Source organism: Astatotilapia calliptera, chromosome 8 (assembly GCF_964374335.1).
Source record: "Astatotilapia calliptera chromosome 8, fAstCal68.1, whole genome shotgun sequence".
In the NCBI taxonomy this organism is placed as follows: Eukaryota; Metazoa; Chordata; class Actinopteri; order Cichliformes; family Cichlidae; genus Astatotilapia; species Astatotilapia calliptera.
Genome location: NC_137429.1, coordinates 5,700,833 through 5,716,541, shown reverse-complemented (window position 1 = coordinate 5,716,541; position 15,709 = coordinate 5,700,833). Strand labels below are relative to the sequence as shown.

The following is a 15,709-nucleotide window of genomic DNA, read 5'->3' as shown; positions in this document are numbered from 1 at the left end:
TACTATTTGAAAAAACTGCACTTTTGCGCATGTACGTAATAAATGTTCTACAATAAATAAACCAAGACTAGAGACATGCAAAGACTTATTCATCACATTTAAATTGAGCTCCCAACACTGAATATGCATGTGGACATTTATCTTCAGACTATAATTAGATTTTGATTCAAAATAGGCTACATTGTATAATATGTAGAGTATCGAGTAATGATGTCTTTGTATTGCAACTGCGAGGCCAAAGGACTCTAAAAATTTGCATTTAAATTGCATTAAATTCAAACTGATATATCACTAATAACATGTGCAACAAGTCCAGAGACTGCCATGTAGCTTTAAATATGTGGAATAAAGGTTTTAGCATTAACCTGAGCTCATGAGAAGCACGGCTTGCAAGAGCGCCACTTCCGTGTCGTCAAGGTTGAACTGCGCCAGGCTCTTGCCCAAATCAAAGATGGCGTCCGACACCACGCCCAGCCCGCCGTTCTTCAGTTGCTCCCGCTTCACAGCCATCTCCCCACTGAGCGTCAGCGTCTCGCTCTCCGGGTCGTAGCGCATGGCTGCGCGCAAGGACATGATCTCCATGCAGCAGCCCTTCAACAGGATGATCTGGTCTTCACAAGGCAGCTGGTGAATGAAAAACACGTTCGTTTTCATTTCCGAGCAAACATATTGTCATATTCTCAAAAACAAAGCAAGTACGTAAGAAAAGTTTATCTATGAAGCGCTTTTCACAGACAAGCGGTCACGCGAAAGGCTAAAAATAAACGTGAACATTAAGTGCAAAAAAACCAAAAACAAAACGATTTAACAGGTTTTTTAAATAAATAAATAATCATTCAATAAAAGATACCACTATACTTTACATGCTGTTTATGCTGAGTCACTATAATGTCATCTGAAAGTTGATGTCCTTGTATGTTTTTACCAAATTTATTAACCCATTTTTACTGTATTTTATTTAGTTTACTGTATTTCAGAGAGCTGTGTTCCTTTATAAACCATTTTGCTGTATAATATCCATCCATCTGCTCATTATCTGGATCTAAAGGCTGGGGCAGCAGTCTGAGCAGAGATGCCCAGACCTCCTTTTCACCAGCTCTTCTTCCAGAAACACCAGAAGCCATCTGAGAGGTATATTCTCTGCAGTGAGCCCTGGTTTGCCCGGGGCCAACATTCCAGCTGAACATGCCAAAAACACCTCAACAAGGAGGTGTTCAGGAGGCGTCCTAATCAGGTGCTCCAACCACTTCACCTAGCTCCTTTCAATGTGGAGGAATAGTGGCTCTAATCTGAGTCCATCCCAAATTACTGAGCTCCTCAGCCAATCTGGATCGCAGACACCCTTCAGTGGAAACTCAATTAAGCTGCTTGTATCATCTCATTTTATGGCCGATATCAACGGGTCGTAGTAATAAATAACTACAAAAATGAAGCAAGCTAACAAAAAAATGTCTTCTGCAGCATTATTTCAAACACTGGCATCTGTATACATCCATGGTTTCACAGCCGGTACTGCCCTGTAAACCTGCCATCCACAAACTGAATCTTTGACACCAATTTTTTATTTAATTCAGTAAGTTTCATAGAAAAATGAGAAATATCTGCCCTTCAGTTGATTGCCTTAGTGCTCACACATTAGATATGTCTCAGCTGCGTTGCTACCTTCCCACATCTTCGCCATTATCCAAGTGTCAATAAAGCAGTACAGCAAATAATGGCAGAGAGAATTTAGGTAAAGAGGATACTAAATAATAAATGAGAGCAAGGAAGGCAGAGAGACGTGCTAAAGAGGAAGGGATGGGAGGAGGAGAAATATGAAGATGGGCTGAAAATAGGCATACCTCCCCCCCCACTGATGAACACAGATTATGACTAATACACCCTGATTTACATGGATATTAGAAACTCTGGGTTAAAACCTGTTCAATTAAATCTGCAGCCTCTGATGTGCTGAATTAATCGTACCTTGATGTAAGCTGGTTTCTTTCCTCGTTGCTCTTGACTGCAGAGCAGATTAATTGACATTCACTGGCTTGATTTGTCTTGTAAATTTCTAACTAGGGGGCAGGCTTAAAAGTAAATGCCTAATAATGCAGTTAGTACTGCATCAATTTGTCAAAAAGCAACAGATTAATTTTTACTGGCTAAATGAATGCTGGCTTTGTTTCTGTGGATTCTTATTAGTAATTTATTGCAGAGCCACGAACAGATCGCTTGTAAGCCAAACAAGTTCCCTCCCTCTGCCTCTTTAATCAGATTAAAATGGCTTCTTTTATAATAAAATATGTTACAATGTGAGAAGAAGATAGGAAATTAAACATTGCTGATCATGTGCTTGTGTCTGGAATATTCAAACTTTAAATTTGTTATAGCTAAACTAAGAGGAGTTTATCTATGCTCAGACACTGACTTGATTAGTAGTATCCATCATGATAGCGATTCTTGTATAATAATTATACAATGCATTAAAATATGCTGATTAAAAAATAAAAAAGTGACATTTTCATAAACTCTAATAGATCACAGTAAAGACTTTTTCCTCTTCTGTAATTCATCACGCAGCAGACTCACAGTCATACTGCTCTGTCACTACAGCTGTCCCGCTAGACAACAGTTCTGATACACCCTGATAATTATCCAATCACCCGAGGTCTCATTACAAGCAGCGCAGAAGGGAAACATGATTACGTGCTGCTAAGTGAGGCAGGCCAAACAGGAGCAGGAATGCTTCACTAATTGTCAGAAACAAAGGCCGGTTTATTTTGCAAACACTGCGATTGCTTGAGGAAATATGTAAATGATCAGCACTTTCCTTGTGTGCTGGACTTTTCTGGTAAACTGAAGCAATCTTGGTTTAGCTGTGGTAAATGAACAGTTTTGCCAATTTTTGTGTTAATTCTGGCCTCCGCTGTGCTCTTCAGGTCAAATTAACCGCCACTCACCTCAGAGAACATGGGCAGTTTTTTGGCAAAGTCAACGACACGGGTGATGGCGGGAGTGATGATCTTGGTGAACTCGCTGAAGGCCTCCAGGTCCACCTTGTCTCCGTCTGATGTTGGAGCGACTGGAGACTGGCCGATTTTCTCTGGCTAAATGGGGAAATAAATGTGGGCGGTTGATTAGTGCACAGAGGAAAAGTTAAATTAGATATTAGTAAAGCAGAAAAGAATAAAAACTGTTTCATCCATATATGATGAACCTAGTTTACAGCTCTGCAAAGTGAAGCCCAGGCTTCTAATGCCCAAGCAACTGCAAACCAGCCCTGAGGGTCCCTCGATCTTTGACCTCAGTAAACACTTTCATGAATATTTTTGGGTTCAGTTGCTGGTTTAACACCTATGTGCAACAAAATGCTGATTTTGTAAATTATGAGTCAGAAACAAGGATAAAGTAGGGCTTACTAAACAATGCACAATGTCACGATTGCTACCTACATCTTTTAAATGCAGTCAAAAGACTGAACTGACTGAACTGTGGGCCAGTTGCATTGTTTCAAATGCTTATAGTCAACAATTCCATAAAAACATCAAAAACAACCACGCTCAGTGTTGTCCAAAGCCTATAATATCCTAAGTATCCAGTGGACAGTAGTTCAGTGCTTCTGTACCAATCGTGGAAACCAGTATGACTTAAGACAGGGGTGTCCAACTCCAGGCCCCAAGGCCCAGCGTCCTGCAGGTTTTAGATCTCACCCTGGGTCAGAACATCTGAATCAAATGATTAGTTCATTACCAGGCCTTCAAGACATCTTGAGGAGGTAATTTAGCCATTTGAATCAGCTGTGATGGATCAAGGATGCATCTGAAACCTGCAGCCCTTGAGGCCTGGAGTTGGACACCCCTGACTTAAGAGGACACTGAGGAGGCCTGTGCAGGAGAGACTTTGGAACACACCCCTCATGTCTCTTTGACATTAAAGTGATGTCATTCATCAGCTTGATAGTTTAAAGCATGATCCTACACAAAATTACAAAATAAATGGAATGGAAATGTGCTGAGGATATCATGCGCTCGCAGTCAGATGTCCTAATCTGTGATCCACTTCTTGACTTAGAGAAAGCATCCCTCCTGTTTGTCTCTGCAGTCTAAGACAGACATTTTTGCACTTTTATATCTGTGGCTACATTTGTCTATGTGTACTACGCATAGCCTTCTTTTAAAATAGCAAAGTGATTCGAGCCAACTCCCAGTCACAGCTGCTTGCCTTTCCAGTTCGTACGGTGTGTTGTTGTAGTTGAGCACCTCAGACAAAGTAGTAAATATTATGGCCTTTTTATGGGATTTCTTTAAGGTGTTTCAGAACACAACATTTTTCTAAATGGTTTGTTTTCCACAAAGTGCTGCAAATCAACGAACAGTTTTTCAGAGGACAGTGGAGTGTCCTTGGAGAAAGGACGGCGACATGTAATCAAACTGATAACACTTACTTAAAGGGAGACCGCCGATCACTAATATATATGTTTACAGAGTTGTTTGAATTGATGTTATGACTATGAAAAATATTGTTTCCCGCTCCAGTAAATAAAGCATGTGTCAGGGACAGAGTCATTTATTCAGACTTTGCTCCGGCTATAAATGGGATGAGATAAAAGTAGAGGAATAATCACCTCGAACAAAGAGTCATCAATCATGATGCAGAGGAAGAAGGATTGCGTAAGTCAGTGCAAACACAGCCAGTCCTCTGCTGTGAGGCTGAAAGCTGGGCAATTATGGAAAATTTCAAGTAGTTGTTATAATAACTTTGATGGACTGCAACTCTTGTCGTGCAAGAGCCAAAACAAAACATTGCTTTTGTTGGTGGAGGTCAGCGGCCATTTTTCATGTCAGTATTGGGAAAACAGCTGTCGGGAGAGAGACGGGCAGATCTCTCGGGTTTAGCTCTGTGTCACGATTCACAACTGACACAGATGACAATGTAATATAGTCTTTAGCTCAATCCATCCAGGATTAGTATTACCGGGGGACTTAATGTGATTTGGAAATGATCCCATCATGTCACTGTTCTGTGTGATGAATTTGTATGGCATAAGCAAAGTTTGTATTTCACTCAAATTTTCTACCATCATCCGCAGACTTGATTACAAATATTCATTAGGAAAAATGTCGCTCAGCTCACGCTGCCATTGATCCCATCCATCTGATCATCCTTTGGGATTTTGCTTCTGATGGATTTCAGCCTGCATTTTCTGTAAACTGTTCATCATGCTGTGTGGCAACATGAGTCATGAAATCGCACACAAATGCTGCTCCAAGCTTTGCTGACGCAAACTCCTCTACTCAAATTCTCAAGCAGAAAAAGAGGCAGCAGAAAAACAAAAAACTTGGAAAGAAAAGAGCTCAAATCGCAGACGCTGACTCTCACAGGTCCTCTGGCAAAATATGTTATGTAATTCCCAGTGAAGTTTGCACAGGCACAAAAATACAATCGTTGCTGATTATTACACTTCACTAGTTAATACAAGTATAGGTAAAAAGGTGAGTGCACAGACAGTGTAAAAAGAAGATGCTCTTTTCGATAGCCACTTGGAGGAGACCCAGGAGGCCGAAGACTTTGGGAAAACGTCCCTCAGCTCCTTTTCTCAATGATCTTATGTGCTTTGTCACTTGCTAACATCAGCTGATGTCCCTCACTCTTAATGGGGACAAAAGAGAAGCACTTAAAGAAAGCAAGCAGGCTTTAGATCTGCTAAAATTACAAATCTACTGTGCAATATTTGCAGCCTGTGCAGAAACCACCCCACATGATGGCAGCAGCAACAGACAGAGTTGGGGATGGTCTTCTCTTCTTTGAACCAATGCATCTGTAAAGGCAACACTCCACAGATCCCATCGTCACTACCCGACTTCATGGGTACAATTTTATTTACACAAGAACACTTTTAAACTCTTTAATTACTCATTCGGACTTACCGACCTTTTAAATTAAACATGACAAAGTAGACTTGATAGTTTGCCAAGTGCGTATTATGGAGGGGTGGCATCCAGTATCTTTAAATTAAAAGCGATTCAGTAAAGCTTGCCTAATCAACAAAATGCAAATGCAGCCTTCAGTTCTTTGAATAAAGTTCATGCAGCATTGTTCTGCTCTGGCAGTGATACAGTTCACAATTTTTAAGAATCCGCTCAACAGCATTTGTTTCGTGTATCTAGTTTGCAGGACTATTTTCCAAGTTTTAACCAGCTATATGTGTGAGTAGTGTATTTGATTCATTCCTCAACTGTGTGTTAACACAATGCTACAGTCTTCCCAGTGGCTGTTCATCCCAAGGTCAGATGCGTGGTGTGCAATGCTCAAAGAAATTGCAAAAAAAAAAAAACCCAAAACAATCTGAAAATAAACAACAAATAAACACCAACATGGATGCTAAATGCTAAAGCTGATGACAGGACAATTAAAAAAAAGCCTCCTCTCTGTAAAAAGGATAGAGCTGCAAGTCTGCAGAGCTGCATGTGAATAAAACACAAGAGTTCTATGAGACCAAAACGCTGATGTCTGGTCATTACGCACAGCGCCAGAATTGGTGAAAACCAAATACAGCATACCAGCACAAACCCCTCAAACCAACTGTCAGGGTGGTGGAGGAGGCCTGTTTTGCAACCACAAGACTTTCAGTAACTGAGTCGACCGCAGATTACTCTTGTATACCAAAAAGAGGTATACAAGAGTGAAGGCAGGTAGAGTTTGACCCAAACTAAGTCATGCTATATGACAATGATCACAAGCGCAGCAGCAAATCCAAAACAGAATGACTGAAAAAGGAAAGACTCACGTGTTTAAACCGACTGTAATGCTGCAACAGAGCTCTGCATAAACAAATGCCTGCAAACCTAAAGCAACATTGTAAAGAAGATTGGGCCAAAATTCCTCCACATGGATATGAGACTGAAAAAGTCACACAGAAAATGCTAACTTCAAGTTATCGGGATGTTCTAAAACTTTCACAGCCCTGCATAGAGGCCTGTGAAAACGTTCTTTTTCACATGACTGCAGCTGGTGAATTGGTATTGCCATAGAGCCGTTCATGCACAATGAATGTACGGGTATTAATTAGTATTTGTAAATAGTTTCCTCTTCTCTGGCCTATGCAATGCTCATATGTGCTTTCTAATGGACTCGTGTGATTTTCTTGCAACTGTTATTGTTTATTTACTGCATAGCCATCTGGGTGACACTGAGGAAAAGCACTCAGCTGTACCTGCAGAGATGGCAAGGGATTATGTGTTTGTTTGCTGCTGTACAGACTAGTTAGTCAGGGAGCCGAAGCAGGCTTTTTAATAAGTGTTAAGCTCTCCTTGAACTGCACATTGAAAAGGAAAAGGCCCAGAATGTGTCCCAAAGGAAGCCAAAAGATATTTAGACTTGAAGATGAGCAGCATTACATTCAGGGGATTTGCTCATTAAGAGGAGAAAACAGTAAAAACTTTTTGCTGCAGTGTCATCCTGACCTTTTATTTTATCAGATGCAATAGGTCTGCAAAAAGTTTGCTGCTGCAGAGCTGGAGAAGATAAATTGGGTTCACTGTTGTGAAACAGTGAACATGTGTGTGGTTAAAATGCATTACTAATGAATAAATTATCACCAATCACAGAAATGTGACGGAACATTGATAGTGAAACTGCCACAACATGCTGAATTGTTATCAGTGCCAATCACTCAGAAGCGACTTTGCAAGGTGCAAGAATTTTAGATATACAAGGTCACATATCATTTGCATATCAGTGCTTTAAATACACAGTAGAGTAAAATGAACTGCATGGCATGATCGTAAGAGCACCTCATGAATACAGGTTAAAAAACTGCTGTTTTTAACTCTGGATATCTCTGTTCAACCAAAACCATATGCCCATCATGCATGAATCACATATGTCTGTTTCTCATTGCCTGGTTGCAGCACAACTAAGTAGCTAGAGAGAGCTTTTCAAGGCCTTTTAATGTTTTTGAGAGCAACAGCTTAAAGGTCAGAAGTTCAGGACCAATCGGGGGAAAAAAGGAGGTTTGTGTGAGATGAAGTGCCGCCGTGACGATTTATGCTTCACTTCTCCCGCCTAACAAACTGAATAGAAAACTTGGAACAAGTAGTGCATTTTGACCATTAGTAGCCGGGAAGTAGAAGGAAGATGGATAGCTCGCCATCCCGCCTGTTAGTAAATATGAGTGAATAATTTTGCATTCATGCTTCACAAATTTGTATGATCCCGTGTATTGTAGTTCTATCTTTGAGAACTATCTGAATATTGAGGGAAAAGCCTTTTGAATACACATGGAATCAATCTTATCCTACTGCATTGGAAAGCTGCAGACCACCAGTGTGCTGACATTCCTTTCTTTGAGACGGGGTTGTTGACGTCGACGAGACGTTACACCTCGTCTGCAGCTTGTTTGATGGATACATGAATATGTAGGTGTGCACAAACAAAACTATCTCATGCATTTTCTGCAGACTGCGTTGAACTGTGAACGAACAAGATTTGCTATTACTTTTAATAGAAACGCTATCAGACAATTAGGAATGCTATGACCTTTGGACCGATGTAGAGACCCACACAGGCACAGCTGCCGCACACAGCTGAACCGAATCTTCTCTCATCAACGCCGTTTCCAGATGCCAGACCAAAGCGTGTGAGAGAGAACACTGTGTTACAAGTCAGAGCAGTGTGTTCCCCTCCATAAATGATTCAATGGGCTAGATATGTTAGTTGGTCTTAGCAACAATAAAAAATCTGAAACATCAGGCCCCGCATTATCTCTGAAACGGTTTCATTCACAAGCAGTCAACACTGCCACAATGCGCTGTGGGTGATGCCACGAGACAAACAAACAAAGCACACAAAACTAAAAATGGAAACAGAGTGGCTCATGTGTCACTTCTTCTTGGTCTAAAAATTAGATTAAGTGTAATGATAGCAGATGTTTTCTTATTATCCTTTATAGTCTGTAAAGCCTCAGCCACACAGAGCTAGAGAGCAGTCAGCAACCCAATGGGAACCCCTGGTCAGTAGGGAAAAAATGTGTTTCCCTCAACTGGTTGGATTCTGTAGGCTGCTGCTGTCACTGGCTGAAATTCATTGCACTTAGGCTAAGGCACTAAAAATATACTTTGAATTTCTCTGGTTGCCGATACTGACCTAAATTACTGGATCGGATATCGGAGAAAAATAAAAAATGTAATCCGATCCATTAAATATCACGAAAGCACCTCACAAAACTTGCAACTTGCCGTAACTCACCTCAGAACGTTAGCACGTCGGAGCAGTATGCATCACGTGATAGAGCGGCTGTGGCATGCGGGACCTGTCGGTGGTCTGGATAGCATTTGGAGCTTCGCTAGCAACCCGGCATTTCATCTCCGACAAAGTTATCCCCGAGAGAAGTAAAGCAAGTGTGTAAGTCCATCTCTGAATGTTTGTAAAGCATTCCTGCGACTGCCTCTTCTTGCTGCTACTTCAATCATGAAACTGCTTAACGATCAGCTGATCGGCTTTTCTGTCGGGAGTCCGTGTCTCTTGTTTGCTTTTGGCCCACTTTGCACCGGAAAGAGGAAACCAGGGGCTGAACAACAGCAGCACGTTTAAGCTTGATCAGCTGTTGTTAGAATGTATTTAATATTACTTTCTACACCAGGATCTTTTTCTACGTAGCTGACGCTGGTAACTGTGCAGGGGCGGATCTAGCAAAGTTTAGCCAGGGGGGCCGATAGGGCATTAACAGGGAAAAGGGGGCACAAAGACATACTTTTCTTTCTTATTCTCATTTAAAATGTCTAGCTTTTAATAAATAATTATCTGACACCAAAGTTTCAATTTGATGTAAAATGAATAGAAGTCAATTACTGTATATAGTGACTATTAAGTCTAATATATATACCCTAGTAAGCTATAGTACTTTTTCCTTTGGGAAGGTACCATCTGTGCAGTCTGCAATTTTGTTGAAGAAAGATGTTGAATCTATTTAATATTTCTTGAAAAATAATTGATTTCTGTGCATTTTTTTCACACTGCATCAAATTAAGGTTGATTACGTCGATTAAGCATCATGAGGTGGAGCGTGAGGGGTGGTTCCCTATTTTTTATTTATTTATTTTTGTTGTTGCTGGGAGTTGGAACCCTATTAGTTAGGTTGCTTAATATTTATGCTAAGTACTCTTTAAAATACCAGAATAGGGAGGATGGTGTAGGTTTAAGTTTATTAGATTGATCAGTATTGCTGAACTATGAAATATTTTTTTTTGCATACAGGTATAACAGAATAGCTTTAGTGTAGTTGTTGTTTTAAACTTGAGTATGAACTTATACAAAATGCAGCAAGATATTTAAAAAACAGTTTTGTTGATTAAAAAACACTATATCGGATTCATATCGGTATCGGCAGATATCCAAATTTATGATATCGGTATCGGTATCGGACATAAAAAAGTGGTATCGTGCCATCTCTATTAAATACCCAACAAGTGCTAGAAGAAGCAGACCAGAAGTCGTGCCTTACTGCTGAAACAAACACATTTAATCTGAAGGGGAATGCTCTCTGCGCTTCACACTATTAACAGTTTCACTGCCGCTACCAAAGAGTTGGCAAGTGCTTGTAAACAAGTCGCAAGCTACAAGTCACTGCGGCAGTCTGCTAGCGGCCAAATTGATCGTAATAAGGTTTTCGGGGTAGCACCATACATTTCTTTGAGACCAACTTCACCTACCAACTGCCGGCAACCTCTTGCGAAGCAGTTGGAGAATACACGTTTTTGCCTGGAGACTGAAGGTTGCCAGCAGGTTGCTATCCAGTGTCTAGGCCTGTGTGAAAGACACCTAAGGACCACCTCTCTCAAGCACTTTGTTACTTTTTTTAAATTAAAAAAGATGCATTAGAATTAAAATTTCCACTTTAGGCTGCATTGTGTTGAGATTATTGCCTGCCATGGTCTTAAAGTTCCCATATTTGAACAAAAGGGTTCTAGGGACTTTTAACACCATACAGATGAGTGTGGTGAGTTCATGCTTAAAATGTGCATTGGCATCCACACGACAGTTTAACTTTCCCCTGTGCTTATAAAGGTTTAAGTCAGCTATAGAGAACAAAACCATTTTTAGCATCAGGCAGTTATTTCTACTTTAGAATTTGCCATTTTCACATAAGAGTCTACCGCTACTGATCGCTACAGTAGTCAGCCTCAATCGGCCACCAGAGGAAATCGAACTATTTACATATTTTCAATTTGTTCGTGTGGGTTGCAGCTGGTTTCCACACATATATGCGAGGTACTCATGTATCCCCCCCATATTCTTTATTTGTTCTGTGCCTGTATCTGATCTGTACCTGATATATGCAGCGTAACAATGAAACTAGCGTTCCAACATACTGAATTTCTTCTCTTCTCTCAGGAAAACACTGCAGTTTAAGTGAGGAGGGTCATCCCTCAGTGCATCCGGCATCATTTGCATGCTGAAGTACAATGTATGAGAAGAAGTGTGATTGCTGCTGTTTTAAAGTAGTAGTCCTCATAGGGCAGAATGGGCTCATCCTGGTTGGCTTAGCATTTAAATTTAGATATTCAGGGTTAAGTGACTCCAGCGCCCCGTTAGTGTGTGAATGCCGTGTGAAATGGAACAGTTGATCCTTTAGAGGAACCAAGCTCAGGGTTACTGTGCTGAGCTTTAAATTCTGCTTGGTGCAAGACCCGTCCGTAACATAAAGCGCTTTAATTTTAAGTGCTGTTAAAAATATGTTTAACCCTAATTTTAACACCAACTCTGACCTTCCACCTGCTCACTGTAGCCTTCAACCAAGTCATGAGTCATGAGGAAGTGGTGACAGGACAAAGCTATGCAGCTATGTGAGTACGTTCTCATCACATCCATCCACTGCCTTCTGAAATAAGCAGGCCACAAATGCTTTGAAACCCTCTCCACCTTGGTGGGATAGAATTTTTTAAATACAGCGCCTTGATTTGTACGTGACATATCATCTCATTCTGCTGCAAAGCTGTTGACAGGCACTTAAAACTGTGTAAGTATCTCCGATAAGCCTGAGCCAAAACATAAGGTCAGAGTCTGTGTTTATGCGTGACAGGGGAGCTTGATACAGACGGGGACACCCAGACGGGGCTGTCCAGGATGAATCTGAGCACTAACACATGCAGGAGAGCAGTGTGTGAGAGACACACACAATGCCTGCCAACTTGCAGATGAGCGCTAATGACTGAGGATTTGCCTTGGCTGAGATAAGAAAGGATCTTACGGAAAGCAGATGGGCAAAACAGAAAGGAAAGCGAGGGGAGACGCCGAGGGACAGTGAGAGAGAAAACAAAGAAATGAAGACGAGCGTGAGATTAAAGTGGAAACGAAAAGTTGAGGTGAAAACTATGTGGAGAATTATGTCTGCGTTAAGAACCCAGAAGATTTGAATGAATAAAACTCACAACTCTGGAGGGAACTGAGGAATAAAGGCACAGACGAGGTGAGAAAAATAGAAAAAGACCAGGGAATACACAGCGATAAAGACATGTGAGTGACTGCATGTTTGTTGGAAAACACTAAAATAGAGCTACAGAATTTTATTGTGTGAAATAGATTGTGGTGGTTGTGTTTATTGGGTATTTTCAACCTATATTTAGTGCTTTAAACAGATTTAAAATGACCTTAATGTGACTTAAACTTGTTTCGGCTGTAATGGCCTTTCTATTCTTCTCCCCTCACCCTGCCCCTCCCTGAGCCTGGCTCTGTCAGAGGTTTCTTCCTGTTAAAAATGAGTTTTTCCTCCCTATTGTTGCCAAGTTCTTGCTCATAGGGAGTCGTCTGAATATTTCAGTTTCACTGTATTACTGTAGTGTCTTCACCGTATTATCTAAAGCAACTTGAGGTCACTGTTGTTGTGATTTGGGGGCTGTATACATAAAGCTGAATTGAATTGAATCCATCCAAAGGAACTTGTTAGAGTACTATAAGTGCAGTTATTATTGATGTGTCCCCTGCAACAACCCACACCGGTGAAAGGAGATGACTTGAAAGAAATATTATAACATTAGTCAGGTGGGAATGCTTCTGTCAGGAGTGGTTCTCTTTTTATTTCTGCAATGGGTATTTTTTACTCCCAAAATATGAATATAAATTAAAAGTTCATATAAGCCTCAAATCTTTTGGGGTAAATGTAATTATCCCTGCCACTGTCAAACACACATATTCACACATGCACAGAGAGCTTCTCTGGTTCTGTGTATGCAGGCAGGTTAAGAAATATGGGTGTGATGGCTTCTATAAAAGCTTGGGTATCTTTGAAATCATCCCAAAATTAAGATGCATGCAATATATTTTTAATATGAACTTTTTCAAAATGAGGAAAAATCTGAAGTGGAAAGGTTGATAAATCAAAATACTAAATAAGATAATTGATTCGTCATCGATGTAAACAGGTCATGATGTTAAGGCCTAAAGACCAGTTGATGACAGCCTGTCAACCATTGGTTGCTAGGGAAAAATGACTATTCTTCAACCACCGCTCAAACCTAAAGTGACTGTGGCAATCCATTACTTTGAGACCAAAACAATCGCAAAGAGGTATGTGGCGTAGTGCTTTCTGATTTCACCCAGTGGTTGCTGGACGTTGCTGGCAGTTGCTGTGAAACTGACAGCTAAAACCCCAGTGAACAGGTCTAGAGACTGGCTGGCGAGACCCCGGCAACCTCCGAGTATTCCATAAATGGAACACTGATGAGTATTGTTTGCTGCTGCTAGGTGAAATTTGTTGCAAAGGTGTGTACAGTGCTGCACTTTGAGCCTCCTTGTGACTGCTGTGGTTGCTAGCAGACTGCCACAGTCACTCATAGTTTACATGAAAGACAATGCCTTGTCTATAAGAACTCGCCCACTAAGTGGTTATGAAAGTGTGAAAATTTGACACAAATCAGAAGTGCAGATTGTTTGCCTTCAAAAGAAAGAGAATTTTCAAAATAAAAGACCCTCTGATAATCTGCTTCGGATGTCTCTCACCTGTATTCCTGATGTAAAGAGTTCTCAGATAAGTTTTGCAAATGAAGTAATGCAAAAAAACCAAACAAAACAAAAGATTTTTTTTAAAGGAGCAATTTTATGCTGTTAAAAGGCTGCTGTACTCCTTTGTTCCTTGCCCCACAGTTTCTGTATGTGTGCAGCTACTATGGATCCTTTATATTGAAAGACAATGAATTGTACTTTTGCCACAGCGTTTATCTGTAGCTCAGCGTGCTGGATTTCAGAAAGGACAACCTTTACATCATGCCGTAATCACCTTGAACTTACAAGTGAAACTGACAAAAAACAACATCAATAAGTGTCTGTGAGCTCCACCTCAGTCACTGCAAGCTAATCACAGTCCCCCAACACTGTTTGTGAAGCCCGCTGAGGAAGGCAATTAAGCCAGCTTCAAAACAGCAATGGCTAGGTTTTAGTTCGGCTAAGGCTGTCACTGAGTAAAATTAATGAGCTTGTTGCTGTTTATGTTGTCGGAGAAGAAGCTTTTTTCTAAGGTAATGGTGAAACCTAACAAGCTACTTTTTTCAGTAGATAATCTTGTAATGTAAGAAGTCGCCTTAAATTGCTCTAAAGAAATGACAGCAATGAAAAATCCCAGCTGAGGTAACCCTAAGCTATCACTTAAATATGCTGGAAAAACAGTGCAGCAACAATGTAGAAAAGAAAATGCACAATCACAATTGGCTGTGTATCACTGTGCCGTAGCTTCTCACCAGGAATTTGCGCTTCTGCTTCCACTGTGCGCCCTGAGCATTGGTGTGACGATGGGCTTCCGTCACCAAGCGGATCAGCTCCCACTCAGCCCCCGTGGGCTCCGGACGGGTCTGGAGGGATTTTACCATCTCCTCCTTCTTACGCCGCTCCCTGTTCTCCTCAATCAGGCGCCGTTTAGCCACCCGTTTTGAGTCATCCAGTACCACTGGAGGGAAAAGGAGGTGGGAAGAGGAGGAGGAAGAAATTAGAAAAAAAAGGCAGGCACACTGCTTGTGTATCACCTGAAATTTGTTTGCATATATATAAAGTTGCAGCTCCAGCTGTGAAATATTAGGTCCCCGTGCTGTTTAGTCTTACTACCTCTTGAATGTTATTAAAAAAATAAACAAGTGACATCAATTCATTTTCGTTTTATATTTTTGTGCGTGCACTCACAGTCCATGGCCATGCCCACAGCAATGCACTTCTTGAAGCGGCACAGCTGGCACTGGTTGCGGGTGATCTTGTCGATGATGCAGCAACCATCGTACTTACAGGAGTAGGCCGGGTGGAGGTTCTTCTGAATGGTCCTACGAAAAAAACCCTGGAGGTAGACAGAGCAGGCAGACGTGGATGTGACACAGATGGAGAAATACGAGCACAGTAAAAGCCCTGAAAACATTTTGCTTCCAGCCGCAGCCGCTGCTGGCGGGAAGGGAGACATTTTAATTACCGCTGCTGCGTCTTTACTGTGAAATTTATGTGTTTAATGCAAAATTTGATTAAACGTATTGTCAGCCCCACTTGCTACTAAATCTGAGGCAATTTCTGTGAAAGCTACGCGGCGGCCCAATGATCTACGCACAAGACAAACAAACTGTAGATGGAAATGTGAAAGGAGATTTAATATTATGCTTGTATTATTAGATCTAAAGCATTCTTTTGACAGGCGTAGATACTTCTACATACCGAAGGGAAGTGAGCATGTAATATTTACCATAAATCAGATTTATTTGAA

At 41.0% G+C, this 15,709-nt stretch overlaps 1 protein-coding gene across 1 annotated transcript in view; it reads right to left on the bottom strand.

Annotated features, from left to right (window-relative positions):
- thrab (thyroid hormone receptor alpha b) overlaps window positions 1-15,709 on the bottom strand; it is a 170,738-nt gene that overhangs the window by 16,740 nt on the left and 138,289 nt on the right. Inside the window, exons 7-10 of the mRNA XM_026178097.2 lie at window positions 15,148-15,295; window positions 14,712-14,917; window positions 2,943-3,089; window positions 366-624 (exon numbers count right to left, since the gene is read on the bottom strand). Of these exons, the coding sequence (XP_026033882.1) occupies window positions 366-624; window positions 2,943-3,089; window positions 14,712-14,917; window positions 15,148-15,295 (760 nt within the window). The remainder of the gene's footprint in view (window positions 1-365; window positions 625-2,942; window positions 3,090-14,711; window positions 14,918-15,147; window positions 15,296-15,709) is intronic.